General features: G+C 40.5%; 1 protein-coding gene across 1 annotated transcript; it reads left to right on the forward strand.

Moving 5' to 3' along the window:
* Positions 1 to 372: 372 nt before the first annotated feature.
* Positions 373 to 18748, forward strand: LOC137662216 (pancreatic triacylglycerol lipase-like). The gene is made up of 13 exons (XM_068398373.1): positions 373 to 453; positions 3174 to 3222; positions 3989 to 4143; positions 4655 to 4780; positions 6967 to 7101; positions 8691 to 8799; positions 11825 to 11944; positions 12181 to 12300; positions 13750 to 13868; positions 15007 to 15136; positions 16259 to 16370; positions 17318 to 17485; positions 18685 to 18748. The coding sequence occupies exons 2-13, from the start codon at positions 3174 to 3176 to the stop codon at positions 18746 to 18748; spliced, it is 1407 nt and encodes a 468-aa protein (XP_068254474.1). The 5' UTR covers positions 373 to 453.
* The last annotated feature ends 5404 nt before the right edge of the window (positions 18749 to 24152 follow it).

Here is a 24152-nt window from a genome sequence, read left to right on the forward strand (position 1 = left end):
TTGTCAATGTTTTTCACATTTGAACCCAGTTTATTGTGCTTATAACTATGGAAGCAATTGGAAATCATATATGCTAAAATCAATTTATAATACTGCACAGTCTTACTCTACTAGTGCCTCAAAAAAAGCAGGTAAGAACTGTTTCCCACATCGATTATTTGCCAGATTTTCTATCGATCAGACACTGTCAAGACAGCACATTACCTCAGTACATTTCTGGGGCTGGGAATGGCCCCAAACACCTCCTTTCCACAGCCTCTGCTATTGCACAAACCTTTCCAACCCCACACAAGAACACTGGCCTCAGAAGATGCTGCGGGATGAGGCAGGAACAGATCAAGACCAGGATATTTCTTCAGCAGATTAGAACAGCCCTTTGGACACTGCACCTTCAGGGAAGCAACAGGCAAAGCCAAACCTCAGGTGTTCCCCACTTCCGAAGAAACTAAACAGGTAAATCACAGCACCTGGCTACTGTTTAATTTCAAACACATACCTTTGCTGTGGCCACTGACAACCCCAGAGAGAAACTCTAACTCTGAGTAACTCCAGGCTTTGCAAAACCTGGGACTGACTATTTCACATTAAAATGAACACTACTGCTCTGCAAAGCATGGCATGAGTGAGCCACCTGAAGCTTTAAGAGACCAAGGCAGCAGATATTTTTCTAAGTATAAAATCCAAACTCTGAGTTAATGAATAGGAAGAAAGAGTTAATCTTTTATTCACTCCCATTTCCCCATGTTTGATAAATGATGTACAAGCAGTTGAGCAGATAAACTTTTAAGAAACAGGAACAGAAATACAATATTAAGAACGTATTTATAATGAGTATAAATACCTGAATGAAATATTTATTTTAAAAAAGAACAACAGTCAGTATTGTATCCTTGACTCAACACTAACCAAGCCTGTATGAAATTAGAAGCATAATTAAACACAAGTCTGAGGTTCAACCAAGAGAGATCTGCAGTCCCAAGTACTGCAAGTACCCTGGGGACTGGACAGGTGGCATGGGACGCGTGAGCAATGCTGGGAAGCCCTGCGCTGTGTCCCGGGAGAGAGCCACGGCGTCCTGCAGCACGGGAAATCCAGTCTGCTCCTCTGCCTGCTTTCTATTCCACACTACAGCTTCCTCAGGACTGCAGAAACATAGCGAGGCTCTTATTTGTTACTTGCTATCTTGAAAGCCATCTTATTCCAACAGCCCCTGACTGCGAGGCTGCAAGGACCAGAATGGCTCCTCCAGGCATAGGAAGCATCTGCATCATACTGAAGGACACCCATCCCAGCTCTACCCCTTCTTCCCAAAGGGGAAGCAAGCAGCTGAAACCCATCTGACCACAGCCTAAGGAACTGTTAGTTATTCAGTTTGCCCAGTTATTACTGTGTTGAATAAGAGCAGCAGACTAAAGACAATAAAATCCTAATTCAAATCTTTCCACCAGCTCTTAAATTAAATGGGACAAACTGTTCCCCCCTCATTCTAAACAAGTGTTAAAACTTATCAGTGTACTAGGGCATGTACCGATTCTCCTGTATCACTGATACGAACATATTTACAAACTAAAATGCTACTTCAATTAAGGATGGGAGCATTGAGCTCTAAATTAGTATAAAAGGTGATATTTAGAAAAAACTTTCAAATTTCCCTACTATTTAAAGAAATAAACCCTACTGGCATGGATGATAGCAGTGTGATACCAATGCACACAGCTGGTATCCATTTGGTCATTCCCAGAGGTGGAGATTAGGGAATATTAGCTCTGCAAAGATATGCGGCCACAACCAAAAAGCATAGCCAGCCTGACAAAGCTTTCTAAGCGAAGAGTTATCTGAGCTCTCATTTCTTCTTGAGTTCACTTACAGCCTTCTCCTAGAGGCGAACAGGATCAAGGGGTTCCCAGACCTCATCCTGTTCGTTTGCATGGGGTTTTTCACCTTTTAGTTGATGTCTCTAGTAGAACAACCTACTAAGTTCTGTAACATTGCTACACCAAGTGGCCACGTCACCATTTCTGGGGGAATTTTGTATGTTATTGATGTATATTTCCAGCATGTTTGCTCTCAGTTCATCACTTAGAGGAGAAGGGCTTTCTCAAAACTTGGGTTACATGGGTAGTATAGACAGGATCCAAAGAGGTAGACAACTGTCCTTCTGCATCTACTTATTTCAACAAGGAAATGAAAGGGACACCAGGAGAAGGTCAGACTCCTTCACTATGAAAAGGCCTACCAGGCCCACTAAGAAGTTTTCCTGAAGGGATAAGGCCTCACCAAACTGAGCTGATGTCAGGAAATGGGCACAAAGGACCCAGCAGCACAGGAGCATTCCACATCCAAAGTCACTTAATGCAGGGCAAGGGAGGGGACTTAAAGACAATGTTGTTCCCTACTAACTCCCCCAGTAGAACCCCTACCTCCCAGCTACACCACACTAAAAACAAAAGCCTTCCCAGCCTCTAAATGCACTGCCACACAGACCCACATAATTCTCTTTAATGTCCCACTCCTGATGTACTGCTGCCTGGGTATTACCCTGCCTCTGGAGCTCCAATCCTATTCTGGGCTCCATCACACCAATTCAAGAAATCTATGTCCATGGATTTTGGAGTTTTCAGAGAAAGTAACCATTGAAGTTATTTTCCATCTTAGCTATAAACTATAATCCAAAATAAATGTTCCTATCTTTCTGGGACCATTCCCAAGGATAAAGCAGACTATAAAAGTACATGCAAAATTTGCACATTATCGCATGGAGCTTCAAGGCTGCATCGTAAGTAGTTCAGGTTTTCGGGTTTTTCTTTTACCTCGTCAGGTATATCCCTTCCCAAGACAGAGCAGCATAAAGGGGAACGGCAGCTCACATAGACACCCTTATGCTAGTTGTAAAGTAGCTACTATACATCTGATTAGAAGAGTAGCCTCAATAGGACAAAAATCACTCTGGACTTAAGCTATGCTTTCGTAGATTTAGGAGCCCCACAATCTCTAGTGGAGTGAGCAAACATAAAACTGACTCATACACATCTCAGATATGCAGCAGTCATAGATATATGTTGCTGAGAAGACAGACACACCACCCTTTTCACCTTGAGAAAATTCACCACCAGAAAGCTAAGTGCACTTCCCGAGTTAGCAAATCCTAGCTGCTTCTTTTTCTACTGTTCTAGATGCTTGGAATTTGGATACTTGCACTATTTCTGCTCAACGCAGCAGAAGGTAAGTATATGGGGTTAGTGTTTATATAGGCTTTCTCTGCTGCTCTATTTTCTGAGATACTGTTCTATGCTATGGTGCCTTAAAACTTACTGATTGAGGTTACATGGTTCACTTTCCTATACAAGAATGGTGAGATGAGCGCGTGTGCATGTTCTTTCCTCTTCTCTGTTCTTGAAATCCCACCTTAGGGGCTTGCAAGAAATGCTGGTGCTTTCTGTCTCAGAGGAAAACTATCGCTCTACCAAACCTAGGAAATTATTTGTTGTACTCTTCCTTAGTGATGGAAATGGGGAATAATTAAGGTGGGGACAGTCAAATGGCAGTATAGCTTTATATTCAGCAGAAGCCACTGGCTGTATTGTATAAGATTTCTTGTGTGCAGTGTAGTCAGCTGTTGAGCACAATCTCAAGTTATCGCTGTATTATTTGCAATATCTTGGCTTGGTATTAGGAGAAACTCATCAGCTGTCTTTGCCTTAAGCAAAACATAACTGGGGAAAAATACCCAAGTTTGGTACAGGATACCTGCGGAGGAACTCCACCGCATACTTTGTTGATGAGCAATAGGGTATCTTCTTTCCTTGGGGTAAACTGTAGCCTTTGAAGGCCTGAGAGAGGGCAACTGTTGGTCTTTGCTTTCTGTAAACTGTAGGATTTTCAACAGATCAAGACATCTCCAGAGAAGAGATGCTATGAGTTAGCTCATAACTAGCCTGCTCCACTTTTTACTCATTCACATATTATTGATCTGATCTGTGTGCTACAGGCAAAGAAGTTTGCTATGAAAGGCTTGGATGTTTCTCAGATGATATACCATGGTCTGGGACTACGGAAAGACCAATCCATAAGTTACCCTGGGATCCAAAAAAGATAGACATTCACTTCCTCCTGTATACAAGACAAAATCCTAATAACTTTCAAGTAAGAACTATTGTGGTTTAAACATTACTAAATTACATGCAAAAACAGTAAGTAATCACAGACTCCAGCTGTGGTCCTGGAAAGTGTTAGAAATGGCCAAACCTCCACTTTATTCAAGAGACAACCTCTTCCAGCTCCTTGGCAGGGTCTCTGGGGCAGAATTCTCATCCTCCTCCAGCCTTCACAAAGCAGCAATCCCCCATGTTTTCTGTATGGCCACCGAGACATACTGGGAAACTGTATTTTTAAAGCTATTGGGTAATTTTTTTCCACAGATAAGAGGAAAACACATTAAAAGTAAAGTCTTGGCTGCTCTAAGATATGTGTCAAAGCTTGCTTTGAATGGAGATACAGACTTTAACCCACAGTCATGTGAACACTTGCAGATGAGTTTAACATTGCCTAACTTTTAAATGCCTGGACAGATGAGCATAGTTCAGGTCTTTACAATTTTGATGAACTCTTTACAGAAAGCAGATTTAAATGTTTATTAATTTAATATCTACAACAGGAGATCTCTGCAGTTGATGCCTCAACAATTGCGTACTCAAATTTTAATGCGAGTAGGATGACCAGATTTATCGTACACGGATTTGTAGATAATGGAGAAGAAAACTGGCTGTCAGACATGTGCAAGGTATGTACCACAGGAAAGTCCTGTCCCTGTGAAGTTCCTTAGTTTGCATTTATTAACACATTCCTATAAATTGTCTGTTTTCTCTAATCAATTTCTCTCATGGTACTTGTAGTGATAAGAAGTGGAAAAAAGGCCATTTTTAAATTGTTAGCAACTTAAATATGTAGCTCTGCACTTTGAGGAAAAGCATGAGGTAAAATGCATCAAATTCTTCTCTTTAGTGAATTGAGTGACAACAGGATTTGGCTCAATTAGCGTCTTTTTCTTGGTAAAAACAACACAAATGCTGGAGCAAGATACTGTGTAGGAATGAGGGCACTTCCAGAAATAACTGCAGACTCGTAACTATTGCATCGTATTTCTCCAGACAAGAGACAGGTTTCTAGATGTGGAAAGTCCATCACAAAGGTATGGGCTGCCACGTGGGCATTGGAGGCTGGGGACATGGGCTGACCATTAAGAGAAGCAATAAAGCTGTAGAAATGTACAGCCAGAAGGGACCTCAAGGGGATCATTTTGAACAAAGCTTTCAATCTAGGACTTGCTACGAACAGTGAATGAAATAAAGCACTCTGCTTTATTGTTTTTTGTACTAATTCCCCAAGTTATTTCTTAACCCTGTCCCCATACAAAGTTGTGATTCCAGCTTGTGGTCTATCTCAAATCCTAGAAACATGCTTTCTATTGCAGCTACAACTAACGAAAGCTACTAGTCGTACAGCATGTAGAGCAAAATAGCAGTTGCTCACATATTACACTTTTGGGATAAGGTTTTTCAACCAACTATTTGCACAACTACAATTTTGTTTAAATTCTATATTCCTATTTTACTTATGAGAACACTACAAAAAACAATGTGAAAGTCCACTAAAATCAAGATATTTCACATTTATTGCATCCCCATTACCTGCTTCTCTTTAATACTATGTCAAAAAAAAAAAGAAATTAGAATTGACAGTTTCTTGTTGAAAAAAAAAAATCTATGTTGATTATCACTTTATGAGCGTCTAGGAATGATTGTTGGATTTGTTAGTTAATAATTTGTTCAACATATCAGAAGCAGATTGATGTTTTTATAATTCTCAGTCTCCCATTTTCCACTCTTAGAATAGAGATTTTTTTCTAGAACCTCACAATCAACAGGACAGCTCACATTTTGCTTCAGCTAGTCCCTTACATCATTTTGATCAATTTTCACAAGATGCAGAGATATGAGATAAATCTTTAAATTCTTTCTCTATTACTGTGGCCAATGTTTTTTCACAATACTCCAATTTACTTAAAAAAAAAAATTGGTCTCAGTGAATCTTTTCAGTAAAGAGCAGAGCAAATGGGTTTGTGCACACATCAGCCCTCCTATGTGTATCTGTTATTTACTTTCCTTCCCATTAAGTAATAATCCTATCTGCCCATTTATTTTGACCACTCCTAAACACAGTCACAGATGTGTCTATTGCCTTTTCTGTCCTTTGCCAGTTGTAACTTGCTTTGGATGCTTTATGATGTCTGAATATAAGGCAAAGAATAAATATAACAAAGCTGCTAAAGCAAAATACACTTAGCCAAACAACCCCACTCAGAGGAGGAAAACAAAGCTTCAGATTCTGTGGCAGACAATAAAGTATCTGCCTGTATATACATATTCCCAAATAAAACCATAAATAGGAAATGAATATTCAGTGACACCAGAAATTTATGCACCCTCTCATAAAAACAGACACTCTCTTTCTTACAAATCTGTATCAGAAAAACACTCTTGATTTTTATCATCCAAAATGTCAGTTCTAATTGAATTTGAATTAAAGAAGTACTTTGAAATCACTTAAGTGCATCAGTATATGAGTAGAGCTCTTATTTAGCGTTGCACACAAAGTTTGACTGAAATTAAAAATTAGAAGTATCAGTATTTGTACTGGTTTTCTTTCTGCAAAACATACAGCTATGGGTATTTGCAACGATGGTGTGGCCATTCCTACAGCACACCACCCTATTTCAGTACCGTGTGAGCACTCACACACCTGTGTGCGGGCATGACCACAAATATACGCTAAGATTTTGCTTCTTAAAATGTTCTCATACAAATTCATGGAACATTTATGAGTTAGGCTGTAATGAGCAACATGAATCAATTCCAGATTGTACTTACTGTGGGAGTCTTTGGTTTTTACTTTTGTTTTACAAAACAGAGGATGCTTACTGTGGAAGATGTGAACTGCATCTGCATAAACTGGAAAAGAGGCGCAAGGTGTCAGTACACCCAGGCATCCAACAACGTCCGTGTTGTAGGTGCTGAAATAGCTTATTTTATAGATGTTCTTAAGGTAAGAATCTTGTGGTTATAAAGCTACAGTTATAATGCTGATTTGAAAGAAATATGATTCAAGAACTTTCATGAATGTGAATGTAACCAGCAGAAAACATTTTCTTCTATTGAGTGATTATTTTAGAAGTTATGCTGATAGCAGACTTTTTTTTAAAGTTAGAGAACTATGTCACAACAGCAGGGTTAGCCATCTTACGAATATAAAGTCCTAAGAGACATCCCCATAGTACAGCCAAAGAGTTATTCCATAGATGTTAACAGATGTAAAGTGTTGTGTAGTTTTAAACATGCAGAGGTAACGGACACAGCAAACTGCCTTTTCACAGAGACAAAACCTACCAAACTGCTCTTAAGAATGCCAGAAAAGCAGCTGGCAGCCAGCAGCTGCTGAAGGACCACTGCTCTGGGTGAGCAACAACACATGGGGACAAATAGAACCCCCCCCACCTGCCTGGGGGGAAAGCTGTTGTGTACAGTGCCTGAATCTATGGAAGGTGCCACATGCCTCCTTTCTTAGCCAGCTTCATCTGGGGAGTGATGCTTGGTTTGAAGCCTTCTTTTAATTGAAGTGCCTTCAACACATATTTCCCGTAAGACAACTGTACATTACTTAAATGGATATGGCCCCGAACATAAGAAGGACATGGAGCTGTTGGAACGAGTCCAGAGGAGGCCACAAAGATGGTCAGAGGGCTGGAGCACCTCTCCTATGGAGACAGGCTGAGAGAGTTGGGGCTGTTCAGCCTGGAGAAGAGAAGGCTCTGGGGAGACCTTATAGTACCTGAAGGGGGCCTACAGGAAAGCTGGAGAGGACTTTTTGCAACGGCAGGTAGTGACAGGATGAGGGGGAATGGTTTTAAACTGAAAGAGGGGAGATTTAGATTAGATATTAATAAGAAATTCTTGACTGCGAGGGTAGTGAGACACTGGAACAGGTTGCCCAGAGAAGCTGTGGATGCCCCCTCCCTGGCAGTGTTTAAGGCCAGGTTGGATGGGGCTCTAAGCCACCTGGTCTGGCAGAAGGTGTCCCTGCCCATGGCAGGGGAGTTGGAACTAGATGATCTTTAAGGACCCTTCCAACACAAATCATTCTGTGATTCTACGATACACTGGGGCTAGGAGTGATCTGACCCATGTCTCACTCTCTACATCTGCATTGCAGCCACTGAATTACTGTCCAAAAAGGCTGAAGTCATCCCTCCTTTTGTGTCTTCCTCCAGCTGCATGTGGTGCCTGACCTGCTGAGTGTAACTAAGAGTTCCTGCTTGGCTGAATCTTGCAAGCCAGAGAAGCATCCTGTGAATCTCAATGGGTCTAGGAAGTAAAAAGCATGCAGAGCCTCTCAGGACTCCATTGACAGAGCTGCCTAGAGTTTTAACAACCTCCAAATGAGGCAGCAGCTGAATAAGGAGTTTTGAAAAAAGTATGATTTGGACATAAGAACCTAAACTGGCAAAGAAATGCTGAAACCGCATAGGAGTTTCTGAGTCCGTAGTCAAATTAAAAGTAGTTTTTCAGCCCCCTTTTACTCTTCCCCGTTGCTGATGAAAACAGATGTAGTAATTTTTTACATTGCTGTTTTCTCAGGAACAATTTGAATACTCTCTAGCTGATGTTCACATAATTGGCCACAGCCTTGGAGCACACGCGGCAGGCGAGGCTGGCAGGAGGCAGCCCGGGATTGGAAGAATAACCGGTAAGTCAGTGACTTGAGTCACAGCTCATACTAAAGACACTATTGCTTAACAAAATGCTGCTGTTCATTTTCTTTTACAATTGTATCTGACTGTGGGCTGTAGTTTAGTCAAGGGTAACTCGGGCAATATGGAACTTAGCTTCTTCTCACAGTACATGGAGGAGGTGGTAAGTGTAGGAAAACAGCCAGTGTGATGAGTATTTTACTTGCATATGCTTACACAGCAAGGGAAAGGCTCCATACAGCTAACAGAGCCAGAAGGACCCCTGGGATACACCAGTTGACTTGCTGATACACATTAATGGTTGTGGCAATCTCTACAGATCTTGCTTTCTGGTGCTTCAGCCTAGCAGTGTCACTGCCCAGACCCGTGCTAGTTTGGAGCAGGATGGGAGCGATGCTGTAACATAACGATATTCCACTGTCGCTGCTAAAAATAAACTCACAATAACTGACGCACAACCAGAACCAGTGTTAGCTGCCATGATTGTTTTTCATAGTGATTTACCCAATGCTAACATCATAAAACAGGCCAGGAGAGTAATCCCTACCTTCCTTGTCCTAGCAGCTTTTCTCCTGCCATTTTCATCTTTCATTAATCTGACCTGTTAATTAATTAATCTGCAGCACATCTGATGCACATCATCTACTGCTTGCAGGTCCCTCCAAAGCATGCTAGAAGCAGCACAACAATAAGCAGTTAGCTATCTTGTACTGAAGTTTTGCTAACAAATATAATTTTCCAGAAAAGCATGGATTAAACCAGACATTTCAGAAGCAGTAGGCTAACCTTCGTGATATATCACCCATTGTCACCTTGCTTGCTATGTCAATATAAACTTTTCACCTAGTGGAGTACATTAACAGCAGTTAAATTATCTGCTTTTTATTTCCAGCAAACTTTCTAAAGTTTAATTTCTTCACTTAACTGTTGATACACTAAATCTCTGTATTTCCTTGACAGCAAAAATTGAATCACATAGGATTATGTCGTCTGTCCAGATTCAAGTAGACTTACTAAGAAACTGCACTCATACTTAAAGAAACAGATTTCAAATGAATCCCCGTTTTCTTTGAGGGTGATCACAGGCATTATGTTTATACAATCTGTCTTAGTTTGAGCAACATGAGCTCACTCTTACTTTCCAGATAATGTCGGAGCTGACTGATCAGACAGCCCCAACCCCCTGACATTTTTCGCTATATTCTTAATAGTCTGTCCTTTTTAAGTGCTCCCACATTTGTGGGTTTAGGCATTTTTAAGGAACACGATGTTGTTCTCTTAATTTTCGGTCAGCTGTACTGATTCAGTTTTCACCTCCCTGGCACTGAATTGCTTTGCTGTCTTTCCCTGTTGTGAGTTACACACACTATGCTCTGAGAAAGCCTCTCGCTACTGCTGAGCTGGGTTTTCCTGTTCAGTTCTTTCAGAGCAGGCATTTTTGGTTCTGGTTTGGTTTATATCTGTCCACACGTTGCCCTGAATATACAGACTCTGCTGGTCCCATAAATAGTGTCTGTGTCTCACAAGATACAATGGATCAAGCCTCTGTGACTATTGGCCAGAAGCGTTTTCATCTTCCCTTTGATCCAACAGGAAGTTTTCATTTTTTAGCATCCAAGTTTTCATTTTTTGGCTTCTAAACTGCTCTCTACCCACACTAGGTAAGAGCAGGTGACTCTTGCAGGAACCATATCCCAACACTGCAAGACTTAAAATGATCAAAATGCATATGGCTGAGAGGCAAAGCAAAGCTCTGTGGAGGCGCAGGCTGTCTCAGCCCTCTGCCTGCAGCAGGAGCATCAGTGCAGTATAGCCACTGCATAACCCTTCGCCATATCCCTGCACTGTTCTTCAAGAAATAGCCCTCATCTTTTTTAAATTGTTTAACTGACTCTTAAAAAAAAACACCCAAAAGGCAATTAAATAGGCATTTTTATTACAATACGTATTCATTTCTAAAAAAAAGATATTCCAGAGACCTCACAAAGCAGAGATTCCCTTTCAAGTACTTTAAAACATCCATGACTCTCCCAGAAAACAAAACTGAAAAGAAGTATTGTCAGCTAAACTTGTGATCAAACCCCTCCTTTCTCAAAATACAGCTAATTCACCCTGCAGTCTGCATTATTTAGCTATTTTTTTAACATGTTCAGCGCTTCCAGAGTCTAAAGCTATGGGCTTAATCTCCTTAGTCATCATGCAGGCAGTGCCAAGGGCAGTGTGCATTAAGCAGAGTGACCTTTCCTACACAAAAGACAATTTTTGATATTATTAACAGAGCTCTTTTCAATTGTTACTTTCCCTGAGGGATTTCAGGCTTGGTGAACCTTGGACTAATAGCCTACAAAATTCAGTCTAAAAACAAAACCAAATCTGGTGCCCTGGGACAACAAGAGATGCAAGTATAAAACAGCAAAAAATGTGCAATTTGCAAGACATTACAAGTTCCTGAAATTGCTGCAGCAATTTGGGAAGCAAATAAATTCCATTTTCTGCTAGGAGCAAAAGTAAAGATTGTCACTTGAGAACTAGATGTTTTTCTGAAATCTGACTGGAGCCAGAAGTAGGCAGGTTGGTTTCAACACCTCCAAGCATATGGGGTGCTATCAGCATCAATTCCTGTTTCAGTACTCCAAAACAAGGTACTCTAAAAACATACATGTGTATCAGTTATATGGAATACAGACACAGCAACCTCAATTTCAGCAACATTATGAAAGGGAAGTTCAATTAAAAAAAAAATAAAACCACAAAGTAATATCCAAGTGTTGGGATTTGATATTGATGCAAACCAGTAAACTTCAACAGGCTTCACAGAGGTAACCTTTTCTCCTGCCTGGCAGAACAGCCATTCAGTAAGGGAGAGCACACATCATCATTTTATTACTGCCTATACTACTTCGATATAAGGTTCCACAGGCAACTATATATGTGGCATTCATTATATACAATCATAGTGTTATGTAAAATGATACATCTATATCTCTTTATCTATACATAACACCAGTCTCTTTCTTTCAGGACTGGACCCTGCTCAACCTTATTTTCAAGGCACTCCAATTGAAGTCAGACTGGATAAATCTGATGCAGAGTTTGTTGATATTATCCACACAGATTCAGCTCCTACAATCCCCTACTTAGGTGAGTGTTCAGCTCTACTGTATTAATACCAAATTATTTATGCCCTGCAGCACATGAGTCTCCTAATCATTCGTCAAGACTCAGTTGTGCTGGGTGACGCACAGACAGAGAACAGATACACCATACTGGTCACTCATGTCCTAGAACACCAAGCACAGACAACCTTCAAGCCAGCAGCTACAGGTATGAGAAAATATTAGTTTAAAACATCCTTACCTCTTCTTTAAATGCTTCAGGTTTCGGCATGAGCCCAGCTATAGGACATCTTGACTTTTATCCAAATGGAGGAAAGCAAATGCCAGGGTGTGAGAAGAACGCTGTTTCACAGATCGTAGATCTCGATGGCATCTGGGAAGGTAAGGATGTTGATTACATTACAAATTCAGAGGAAGGTCACTCTCAAATTGTAACCACTTAACTTCTCTTAATTCAGGTGTTTTGTTTTAGCTTTTGGTGTGTCCACCAGCAGGGCAGCTGCAGAGCTCAGTGAAACTGTTAAAATGCTCAAACACACCATTTTCCAGAGGTTATTCGAAAAATAAACAAGACAAAGGGTTTGCCTCTGGAAAATATGCCTTCTCTAAAGCATCTAACAGCAGAAACAAAAGTTACTTAAACTGTGCCAAAAATTTTGAAGGGTCTGTAACAACACATTTCACTTTGTTTCTGTTTAGTTGCCCAGCAGCAGTACTGGGTGGAGTGGGGCAATGATGCTCACAGCTGCTTCTGGTAGGGGATCTTCAGCTGCAATTCTTCTGAGACAGAGCAATTAATTTAATATGTTTTTTTTTAAAAAATTACCTATTACAAATCTGGGTTGCATTAAAGCAATGTCATTGTGTCTATTTTTAGCCAGCTAAAAAAAGATTGGCACGTAGCTGCTCAAATACACTGTTCTTTGTTGTTTTACATGGTTCTAATAAAAGCTCTAAGTATTAGAAAATTTCTGTGTCTTTATAAAGTTAAATTGCACATAACATTAAAAAAAAACAAACCAAGCTTTCTGCTGTAGAGATTTTTCAGCATAATATCCAAGCTCTTTCTTACATTACTGCAAACACCTTAAACTCTGTGAATCCATGAACTTATTTGTGATAACTGGCCTTCTTCTCCAGGCTTTATTCAGTGCATCTGGAGGCATTACTTTTTCTTTCTTTTCTTTTTTTTAATAGAGTAAACTTGCTATCAATAATGGGGAATTAGAGCACAAAGAAATAACTGTGTTGTATATGATCTTCTTTTTAACCTAAAGTCAGAACAATAAAGGCAACACAAAGGAAAATAACATATTCATTATTTTAATTTTAAGAGTCTCCCTTTCTTAAGCACCCCCCAAATAATAATAATGATTTTGTTTTGAAGTCCTCAGCTGGAGCAAATCAGCATTGCCCTAGGAAGTTCACTGTTAAATACTTTTCGTTTGGTTTTCTTTTGTTATGGTAATGCAACTGTTGCCTACAAAAGACCCGCTTCATGCAGTTCTTATTTCTATTGTGAAACTCGGTCAGATTACTTGAGTAAGTGTTTGTGAGGGGAGAGGAGGGCAGGGGTTGAGCTGAGCTGCACAGTTGGTCTCCACAAAGCATTTAAAGTTTGCATTTTATGCTTGTTGAGTCAATGATGTTCCTTAGAGCATCAATTCATGGCAAAAGCAAGCTTCAATCCTTACGTTTGATACTCCAAGAATTGCGATGAGGCTTTTGAGGAGGACTGATACAGCCCAACGACATGGCAAGGGCTGCGCCAGTATCTTTCCTCGCATGGTAACAGAAAGGATGAACTAACCTGGGAGCTTCTTTTCACAGGAACTCGGGACTTTGTGGCTTGCAATCATTTGCGGAGTTACAAGTATTACTCTGACAGTATTATCTACCCTGATGGATTTCTAGGCTATTCTTGTGCTTCATACGATGTTTTTGAAACAGTAAGTATTTCTCAGAGCCTTAGGATGGACCATATCAAAAATAGTGGCTCTTATCTGTACATCAGAAATTCAATTTATTTATGCTAGCTTGCACCCAACAAGTGCATCTGGAAGAGAATTGAGTGTCAGACATCCTAAAGTATTATAGCTTATGCAGTTGACATGAGTCAAAGTAGGAAAAGGCAACAACAAAACAGGGACAACCCTGGTTCTGTGCTGATGTGACAGCCCTGAGGTACTACTGGGGCTACTGTGGCTTCCCCAGGCCTGCTCTGCTGCACCAAACTGGGGAAGAGGTAAAGAGGAGACTCTGCCCCTATAACCACCAACCGTATTTATCAAACAGCAATGAGTGGAATCCCATGCTGTTGCAGGGGAGCTTTCAAACATAGCTTAAATATCTTCTTTTCAAAACAACAGGTAAAATAATGCGTGATGGCCTGTTGGGGTCAGTCCATGGTCAAAGTACTTCAGTGACTTAAGATGGTCTCCGGGACAAAGCACAATGGTTTATGGACTAGGTCAGGAAGCCCTTCCCTGTTCCAGACTGGGAGATAGGGAACTACACCGTAAGAGTAGCAGGGAGGCAACAGGCTCCTCATATCCTACAGGCAGCACAGACAGAGGTATAAACTTACCTAGTGCTTAGATTGACCATTATACATTCTGAGCAGGTGATAGAGATCACACTTCTCAGATCACTGTGGGAGAAGGTGACTACCTGCTTCTGTCACTGTAGTAGAAAGCTGCTTTCATGACAAAAATGAGCTTTGTTTTCAAGACAAAGCCTGTCTTGACCCAACCTGAAGGTGGGAGGAGACACCATTCTTTCTTATCAGCTGCTGGGAAGGACACTTCCTCCTCCCTGCTCCAGTTCAAGACCACTCAAGGATGTGGCTGGATTGAGCTAAATGACACAAGAAAAAACAGAAAGCCCTGAAAAATCAGAGCCTTTGAGAAAGTTGGCTAGCTTATATGATGTTTTTCAAGTCACAGAAAGGGTTACTTGAAATTTGATGTTGCTGTCATGAAGGGCCAGTTAGGTGGGTATGATAAAAATAAGTTTTATGACTAATTTTTTTTTTTTTTCCTTGGCTGGCTGGATAATTTTATTAATAGATATATTTGTTTTCGCCAGGGAAGCTGTTTCCCGTGCCCGCAAGGGGGATGCCCAAATATGGGTCACTTTGCAGATAAATTCAAAGGGAAAACTAAATATGATTTCCAGAAATTCTACCTGAATACTGGAGAGGAGAAGGATTTTCCTCGTGAGTTTTGATTGCTTCCATTGCTACCTACTCCTTGTAAACAAATCTTTTTATGTTCCTGTTTTACAATTAGTTTTAATAGATGAACAGACCTTATAGCAGTGCAATGGCTTTTCAGTCCTTCATGCCTTTTCCTCTTTTGCTCCAATACTAGTGCACAGTTTTGGGCCCTCCAGTACAAGAAAGATGTTGACAAACTATAGAGTCTAGTGGAGGTTTTAGTGGGCTGCACTACAAGGTGCAAGGAGAAAGGAGGGTAGGCAATGCACAGAAGTTGCAACAAGGGAATTTCTTTTTAAATAGTACGAAAATTGCTGTTACAATGACAGCGCTTAAATGCAGGAAAAGGTGCCCAGAGAAGCTGGGCAATCTCCATCTTTGGAGATGTTCAAAACTCTGTTTGAGAAAGGCCAAGACCAAGCCGATCACAGCTGGCTCTGCTTTGAGAAGTGCATGGACCAAATGACCTCCTTTACAGCCTAGGTTATCCTAAATGTCAGCTCTCACCAGGTGGTTCTTCCTTTGCCTTTGTAAATAAGAATCAGAGGGAGCAGAGCTGCTTTTGCAAATTGTATGCTAAAAGAAAGTTCCCACCCACAAAAATGATTTTCCTTTGAGCTTCAGAATTTTTTTACACTCCTTTTACACTGCTTATATTCTGATATGTATCAGTATTGATTCCTAATACCTCCTTCTTTCCAGCTTCACTGTATATGAAAAACTTTGTGGTTCAAATGCTGAGATCTATACTGTGTTTACCATGTTATGGACTATCTATCTTTCCCCCCCCTCCCCCTCCCAGAAAGTATCACAAATGTCTAACCGTTTCCGAGGTTGATCTCATTAGGACACAATGACAGATCTGACTCACTGGTGTTTTTGTATTTGTTTTGCATGACTATAACCCAGGGAAGAGCAGGGAGCACCAGGGGTCAGGTGTGAGAGAGCATTGTGTTAAACCCTTTCAGTCCAGACAGTCTGTAAAGTAGCCTTGAGCTGAAAGGCAGTGATAATTTTCTTTTGCTTTCAAATACACTGTACAGATCAATAAACCAATGCTTGATATTTTGGAGACTGTTTCTCCCTGGGTACAATCTAATTTACTGTATTTCTTCTATGTAGTTTGGAGGTACAAAGTAACTGTGACACTCTCTGGAAAGAGTAAAGTTAGAGGATATGTAAATATTGCCCTGTACGGAAGTGGTGGGAACACAAGGCAGCATCAGATCATCAAGTAAGTTCAAAATTCAATAGAAAAGAAACTTCAGTTCTAGAATGTTTAATTAATATTTTCAATTAATGTTTCTGTTTAAATTGGTCCTATTTTACAGACCACATTCTACCCCCAGATACAGGTCCCCGATGTAAATGCAGTGACAATTCACTCACTCTGGATTTGAAGGCAGAAGTTTAGAATGCAGGATTTTAAAATGTTAGAATTTGGTGTCACTTGTTTGCTGTATCACCAAGGTCTTGCTGGACCATTACTAGCAGAGTTCTGATTTCTTTGTCTGTCACAGGCTTGTAAAATGTTGCTGCTGAAACTACCTCATGATTTACTACTGCGTTTTGTGGCTCATACCTTCACCTGCTTATGCTGAAGCTGCTTGCTTGCCTCATGTGGTTTTGTTGACTTGCATTTTTCTTGTTTCAACTAAAATATCTGAAATGATGAAAAACAGGGAGAAGGCATTTTGATGTGGGTTTTATTTTTTGCTTTTGGTTTTTGTTTATTGACAACTATGTCACTTGGACTTTTGAAAGAAGGACTTCACATCTTCCCACTTGGCAGCAGGTATTTGCTATGAATTGATCCCTGATTGCAGGCATCCATGCATTCACCTGAGATCAGCCTGCCAGTACTGAACGCACTCCAGCACACTCTGGCTGATATTTGCAAGCTCTACCTTCTCCACAGGGTTTGTCCTGTAACTGGGTCTTCAATGTGAGGTGTGACTGCAGCACGTCAGGCCTACCTGCCTTTGCTGCTTCTGACAAACACTGTTTTGGGATGTATTACGTTGGAAAATCGGCAATAATGTTGTTACTGTACTATAAGCTAAATATTGTCTCTCTGCTAGCTTTCTACTCACTTGCTACCACAGCCAATCAGTTGACAGGACTGCTAATTAATATCAAATGCCAGCATGCCTCAAATCCACAAAATGTTATTTTTCACAGGGGAGCCCTCCGACCAGACAACACTTACACAAGTTTCATTGATGCAGAAGTTAACATTGGAGCAGTTACAAAGGTTAAATTTCTTTGGAACAACAACTTGATAAATCCAACTCTTCCTAAACTAGGAGCTGCGACTATCACAGTACAATCTGGAGAAAATGGAAAAGAGTAAGTATATCCATTGTGAAAACCTTGAAAGTTACTTGGGAAGATAGGTGACAAAATTATATGTGGGGTGAAAGCATTTTTACAAGAAAAGCTATTTAAAGCATTCAAAGACTTTCAAGAAAACCTTTTATTTCCTTCCTTTCAAGACAATGTTCATCCGTAGTTCAGTTCACTACTACTTTGACCCTTTGCCTTAAATAGCTTCAAAGAAAAAATAATTCCAGGCTTCAGAAGAGCAAACTTCTTGTATAACCCTTTGGGTGAGAAAAATTAGCGCTGGCTTGGCTTATCAGCATAATTCCTGCCAAGTTCCTACTCACCGTCCACAAGAACTGGGTATCTGTGTCTGAGCTTACTTTAGGACATCTGATTCATTGTCAGCTTGAACCAGTGGAAGTTTTTCATTGATATTGATGGTCCCTGAGATCATGACTGACAAGAGAGAACAGTGATAATAAGCCCTTCCAATGAGCAAGGCTAATACTTGGAAGCTGCGCTTAAAAGGCTAAATCTAAAGTTGAGGGAAACAGGCTAAACCTGACTTCTGTAGACTTCATGGAAAATGGCTTGGATGCTCAGATTGTAGAAACATGATTTACTGATCCAGTTTTACTCATTTTCTTGGACTTTTTAACCTCCTCATTTGCTTGATCAATTTTGTTATTTCATCCACCCCACGATCAGGTATCTAGAAAAGGAGGTACAGGACATGTTGTGGACCCATAAATTCACAGTTAAAATGCCATCACTTAAAGGACAACACTGGAGATGGAAAGAGTTTCAAGCAAAATGATTACAGCCCAGCAGCATTACCTTTAAGCAGAGCTCCTAAGTCCAGTTGTAGTTCCTATTCACCAAAGCACATTGTTGATGACGCGTATTTCTGTAGATACGCACTCACTCTTCTATCGACTCATGCCCTTTGCACAAGTAGTTGTGGCCATCTACATAGTGATGGTAGTACTAAATCTGGAAAAAAAAGAAACTGTAAAACAAAAGGCAGGCAGGCAGTGACCCAGAATGAATACAGTCCATCAATACTTTCTCTAGCAGTAATATTTCAAACTTAGGAGCTCAAAGTATGTTGTGTTCACTTGTGTCAAATGACAAATCAGATTGACTTATATTAAAAAAAAAATAACTTGTATAATCTCAACAAATGTTGATAACTCAAGGTGCTTGTATTTTTTTTTCTTCAGATTCCGTTTCTGTGGTTCCGAGACGGTGAGGGAGGATGTTCTGCAAACTCTTACTGCTTGCTAACAGCACATACAGATGCCCAAAACCTTGCTACCAATAAAAGCTAGTCATGCATGAACCACTGGAGTCTGCAGTCACTGCTGTTATAACACTGGTGATGTGTGTTGGGGTTTTTTTTACTGGGCTGGGGAGGTGTTAAGTTTGTGGATACCTCTCCATAGACAGAAATTTTAGGAGTGAATAAGCTAATTGAAAAATTCCCCTTATTTCAGCCTGTTTCAAAATAATTTCAGAGAAGAGGAGGAAAGGGGGCAGGTAACAGAATCTGGATAGTGGCTCCTGGGCAGTACCAAGAGAAAGCAGACCTGCTTGTGAGGAGGAGAGGATGAAGGAAGATGATGTTCTTAACTAAACTGAAGGCTAAACCCAGAATTAGTGTGAGATAAAGATGAAAGAGAGATAGGAGGGGGAGTGGCTACAAAATGAGGACAGAAGTTTAATTTTAATTACCTGCGAGAGATGGAACAGTGAACGTGATGGAGAACTGCTAATGTGTTTTGGTGTGTTAATGCTGAACTAAGCTTGTACCATACAATCTGGACAGAATTAATCTGAGAAAGCTGCATAGCAAATTTCAAATGTTAGTGAAGTCTCACTGAAATGATCATAATCAGAACAATCATCCAAGTGTCCTGAAAACCCATATGCTGGCCCTCAGCCTTGAACAAAACTGCCAGATGATGTGGTCGAAACAGGTAAAGCAATGAGGGACTCGCTTCTTTCCCTGCTTTTTGATAAACACATTCAGTTGAAGTGTGGGTAGTTCACAAATTCATTTCTGTCCCTACATAATCCAGTCTCAGCTCCCTCAGCCTGCTGCTGGAGAAGCAGGCTGCTTCTCCTCTGCTGCCAGAGGAGCCCACTCCTCACTGGAAAACCCACAGAACTACTGGGGCCGGGAGATCTACCATTCCTTGGGACCTTTTCTCTTCTGCAGTTTCTCTTGAGGTTCCCCAGACCAGGGCACTCTGCTCTTTCTGCCTCTGTGTGACCCTTCCTCCTCCAGAATGTCTTGTCCTGAAGGACATCGACTCCCTAGCAAAGCTTCAGATTCCCCTTGCAGTGGTGAGGTTGAAACCAATTTATTCTGTGTTGGAGCACTACTCTTCTAATACAGAAGAAAAAGCAGTTTAATTAATTCAGTGCATTTTGCTAGGTCTCACAGGGTGACAGGAGGGAGACGGGGCTGTAAAGAGTAGAAAAAGAACCACCAGCACCTGTGGGAAAGCTCAGAGCTGGAATAAGCTCCTTATGTGAAAACTAAACTGTTTCTTGGTTTAACTCAACTGAAGAGAATATCCCCCAGCATTTTCAGTTTTAGTCAGAGATGTGCAGGCTTGCTTTTATGTTTAAAAACCTTCTAAAGTGCCCTTGTGCTTCTTGTCTGGATTAAAAGGCACTACCCAATTGTGCTGCCCCAGGAGCACTGTATGAACCAAATTCTGATCTGGAGAATCATCACTGTTTTCTGAGTCCCTGAAACCTTGCCCTAGGGAAGGTAATAGGGAATAAATACGTGAACTAGTAAAGGGGACACCTCTTTCTATGCTATAATAGATGTGTGGAGTATTGAAATGCTAAGCCAATTTCTTGTCCACCTTCTCTCAAGAGGGAAAACCAGATGTTTTTCATGCTGATGATATTGCTTGTGTCTTCCCCTCACTACTTTGCTGCTCTCCCTGTGCAGCTCCTCATGGCAGCAGCAAGTACAGCAAGCACACAGTGAAGTTTGTTTTCTTCCCAGCCTATGCTGCCCATGAAGGGTATAAGCTAACGCTTATTTTGGCTCCAGTTTTTCCCATCTGTGTTCAGCTTTATAGCAGTAGAATAAGAAAGTAAGGCTTAATAAGTTCAAGGATATTAATTGTTTGACCTGCATCAGGTGGTGGCAAGTCCAGTTTTGGGTTGCTCCTGCAAAGCCTTTCTCGGCTCTCCACAGGTGCACGGCCACAGCTGTGCAGGAGGCAGAGGATGCAGCCACAGGCCTCGACACGCTTTCACACTTCATTCGTGTCATCCAGTCCAAGGAGGAACACACATCTCCTCTCCGGGGAGATAAATAGTGACGGGTTTACTCAGAGGACACACAGCCACAGACATGGGAGCTGGCAGCTGACATTGAGTTTCCATGTACCCGCATCCCTTTGACATCACCTGCTTCCTTCTGCCTTGACTATTTGTCTCTCCTAGAATTCGGCTTCCCGATCTCAGTACCTCCTGCTGAGGAAACCTCAACAGGGTTATTAACTTCCTAACACTGCAGGAGAGTTTCTCCTTTGTCTTTTGTTCCTTTACCTTAGTATAAGCAGATTCTTGCCTACACAATTGTTTTGACAGTCATGATATTCTCTACATTATCCTTTGCCATAGTCACTTCAGCAGCCCATGTAATTTTAACAAACACCTAACAGAATCAAGACGTTAAAGTTGACAATAGCATAATAAAAAATCTTCATTTAATAATGAACTGGAGCTGCCGTCATCTTGTTTTAGCACACTAAAATCTCTCCCCCCTTCCCGAACACTTTACAAAGCTATTACATAAAATGCAATGTTAAATGAACAACAAATTACTTTCCCTTTAGCTAGCTTTTAATGCTAATGGTGCTATTTATTCCTGACCTTTTGAAATATTAGATTTTTTAAATGACAACATAAAAAGAATTCTTGTTTGAAAACGCAAGCGACTTTAAACCACATGTTATTACTTGTAAGTATAGCATGCACATGCATCATTCATTTCAGTGTCCCATTTACGGCTAATTGGTATATATTTCAGTTGACATATATTGTTCTCCTGCAAACGTGTCAAATTCCTTAACGATGTCGGTGACAAAAGCATAGTGCTTGAGATATATAAATTATGCTCTTTACCATATAATCATTCTTATCTATTGGGAATGCTATTTGTGACAAATCATGTTCAAAAATACACGCTAAATTGATTATTTTTTTAAACTTTAATATCACACCATTCATGGCAAGTCTTTGATTGAACCTTCAAATGTAGAAATGTTTTGATTTTTATCTGCATCATTTTGCAGCTTTTGAAAAGCTCACTTTATTTATTAAAGGAAGAGTAGCACAGCGCCGATCTTAAAATGTGTCTTTTGTTATCAGCGTAAGAAAACAAATGGGCTGTAATTGTGGATATGGAATGAGTGATTTGGTGAACAACGCTTTGTGCTGTAGTTTAGGTTTTATAATTCCTGCCAGAAATTACTATTATTTTGTTGGTGGGCAGCATTGCAATCAGAATTTTAAATATGGGAGCAACTTGGGCCACGTATTTTCATTACATTTTAGATTTCCATTTATTTCTCTCCTATATTACAAATCATCTGAGAACAATAAAAAAAAAATGAAGATTTCATGTGACTCTAATTATGATGGAGATATAGCAGCGCTCATTGTTGTCTTTAGACAATGCTGTCTATAGTCATTACTTTGCTCCACAAATCAGTAGGATAATGAGGTTCTATCTTTCAAGAAATATTTGAGCATATCTTAATTTGGCATTGATGAATTCTCCTTCCCGAACCTCTGGAGGTTTTTTTTAATCTATTTTGTCATATTACAGCTTTCATCACCTACCCACAGCTGACAATGTTTATATACGCATATTTATTTCCATACCTTTCTGTGATGTGTCCTCAGAGGTTGCAAATAGGAATGTTATGATGTTATGCCTGAAGGCCATTTTGTTCTTAATTTGAATGTAAATCACAAGCTATTTTGCCACACCCTCATACTTCAGAAATATATAGTCTGTACGGTTGTATTTAATTGTGAAAAAACAAGGCTAAAGTTGTTAAAATCTTGTTTAAAATACTTTTAAAAATTGGAAAGAGTTTCTTTGGCAAAAGAGATATTGAAGAAAATACTGTCTTTTGCAAAAAAAAAATATAAGCTCAGATACCCATTTTTCCTCTGCAAACCCTCTCAAATTTGGAGACAATGAAAGGGTAAAATGTATCAGCATTTTTAATCGGTCAAAACAGAAGGCTTCAGTGGGGGCAGAGGAAGAAAGAAGGTCGATGTGATGCTCCCACAGCCCTAAATGACAAAATACTAATAGCGGCCTACATGCCTCTCACTTCTAAATTGTGCCTGTATACAAACCCAAACAAGAAGCAAAGTACTCTTTAAACTAGTCTAAATGTTGTGTTCAATTACACAGTAACAACGGAGTGGCTACTACACTTGCTAGCGTATTGAACACATATATTATGTGAGACCCGAAGACAAAAGTTGCATTCAAGTCCCTCCGTGCTACGGCCCATGTAATTATTGTGGCGGTACATATCCTATGAAAAATCTTACCTTTAATTGCATTAAGTGGATAATTGCTTCACATCAAACTAATTAGGGAGGTGAAGGGGAAAAAAAAAGGGGGATCTAAAACTCCAAAGCAAGGCACTTTTTTGCATAATAATTTGCATTATTATAATTTTGCATACAATTTAGATAAACATAAGTCTCACTTGATCTCATTAAAAATAACAACAATGAACAATACTGGCTCAGTTTGGGGTGTGCAGTTCCAGAGTTTGGATTCCCCTGGGAGTGCTGATTGGAAAGTAAGTACTCCCATGAAAGCAGCACCATTTCTCACTCAGAAGAGGTTCCTCATGGAAGAGGAATACAGTCATCACCTTAATTACGTGGGATGCAAAACACACAGTGAGCATGTGTATGTCTTGCCAGAGATGATGGAAGAGCAGAAGCCATCCCCTCCTCTGAACACTGAGCACTGTGTTTGCTGACCACAGCCTGAGTCGGGCTACAGAACACTTCCAAAGGAGCTGCTTAAAAATAAACCCAAGCTCTTGTTTTAGACTGACAACCCTTTCCTTACTGTCCTTAATTCCTTACTCAAATACCAACCATCTCTCATTTGATGAGGGAATAAAAATCAACAGGAGAGAAGCGTGAAAGAGGTTCTCCACCACTTTCAGCTCTCACCAAGGCTGCTGTCAGTCCCTTAGGAGGGTCTGTGGCGTGACCTCACCTCTCTCTCCAACCTTTCTCATCTCCCCTTTGCTTGCAGTTTGGAAACTGGTGCCATCTGACGGTTTTACACCGCTGCTGAGGCACAGTAAATTCAGCGGGGAGTCAAAGAGGAGGATGTGTTTGCTCCCCTTCAAACTCAGTCTGCAACCATCCATCTCCAAACCCGTGTCTCCCAGAGAATGCGGGGAGGGAGAGTTTGGGAAAGGAGGCTTCTCCACTTCATTAAAGAGAGACTTAAGCCTTTGCTTTAATTCAAAAAGGAGCCAAAATGTCTTCGCTAGGTCATGAAAATCAGTTCCTCCCACTGAACCTGAATTACAAACCCTCTCCCAGCAGCTGTGACAGAAAGGACATTGAAAGGCAGTTCATAGCAGCGATGTGCCATTCCTTGCTG

This window comes from Nyctibius grandis, chromosome 4, assembly GCF_013368605.1.
Source record: "Nyctibius grandis isolate bNycGra1 chromosome 4, bNycGra1.pri, whole genome shotgun sequence".
NCBI lineage: Eukaryota > Metazoa > Chordata > Aves > Nyctibiiformes > Nyctibiidae > Nyctibius > Nyctibius grandis.

Excerpts from the sequence above, each read along its gene's own strand:
- LOC137662216 (XM_068398373.1), top strand. The coding sequence starts at position 3,174 with ATGCTTGGAATTTGGATACTTGCACTATTTCTGCTCAACGCAGCAGAA. Across the intron at positions 8,800-11,824 it reads CGGGATTGGAAGAATAACCG|GACTGGACCCTGCTCAACCT; the intron begins GTAAGTCAGTGA and ends TCTTTCTTTCAG. Across the intron at positions 16,371-17,317 it reads AGGCAGCATCAGATCATCAA|GGGAGCCCTCCGACCAGACA; the intron begins GTAAGTTCAAAA and ends TATTTTTCACAG.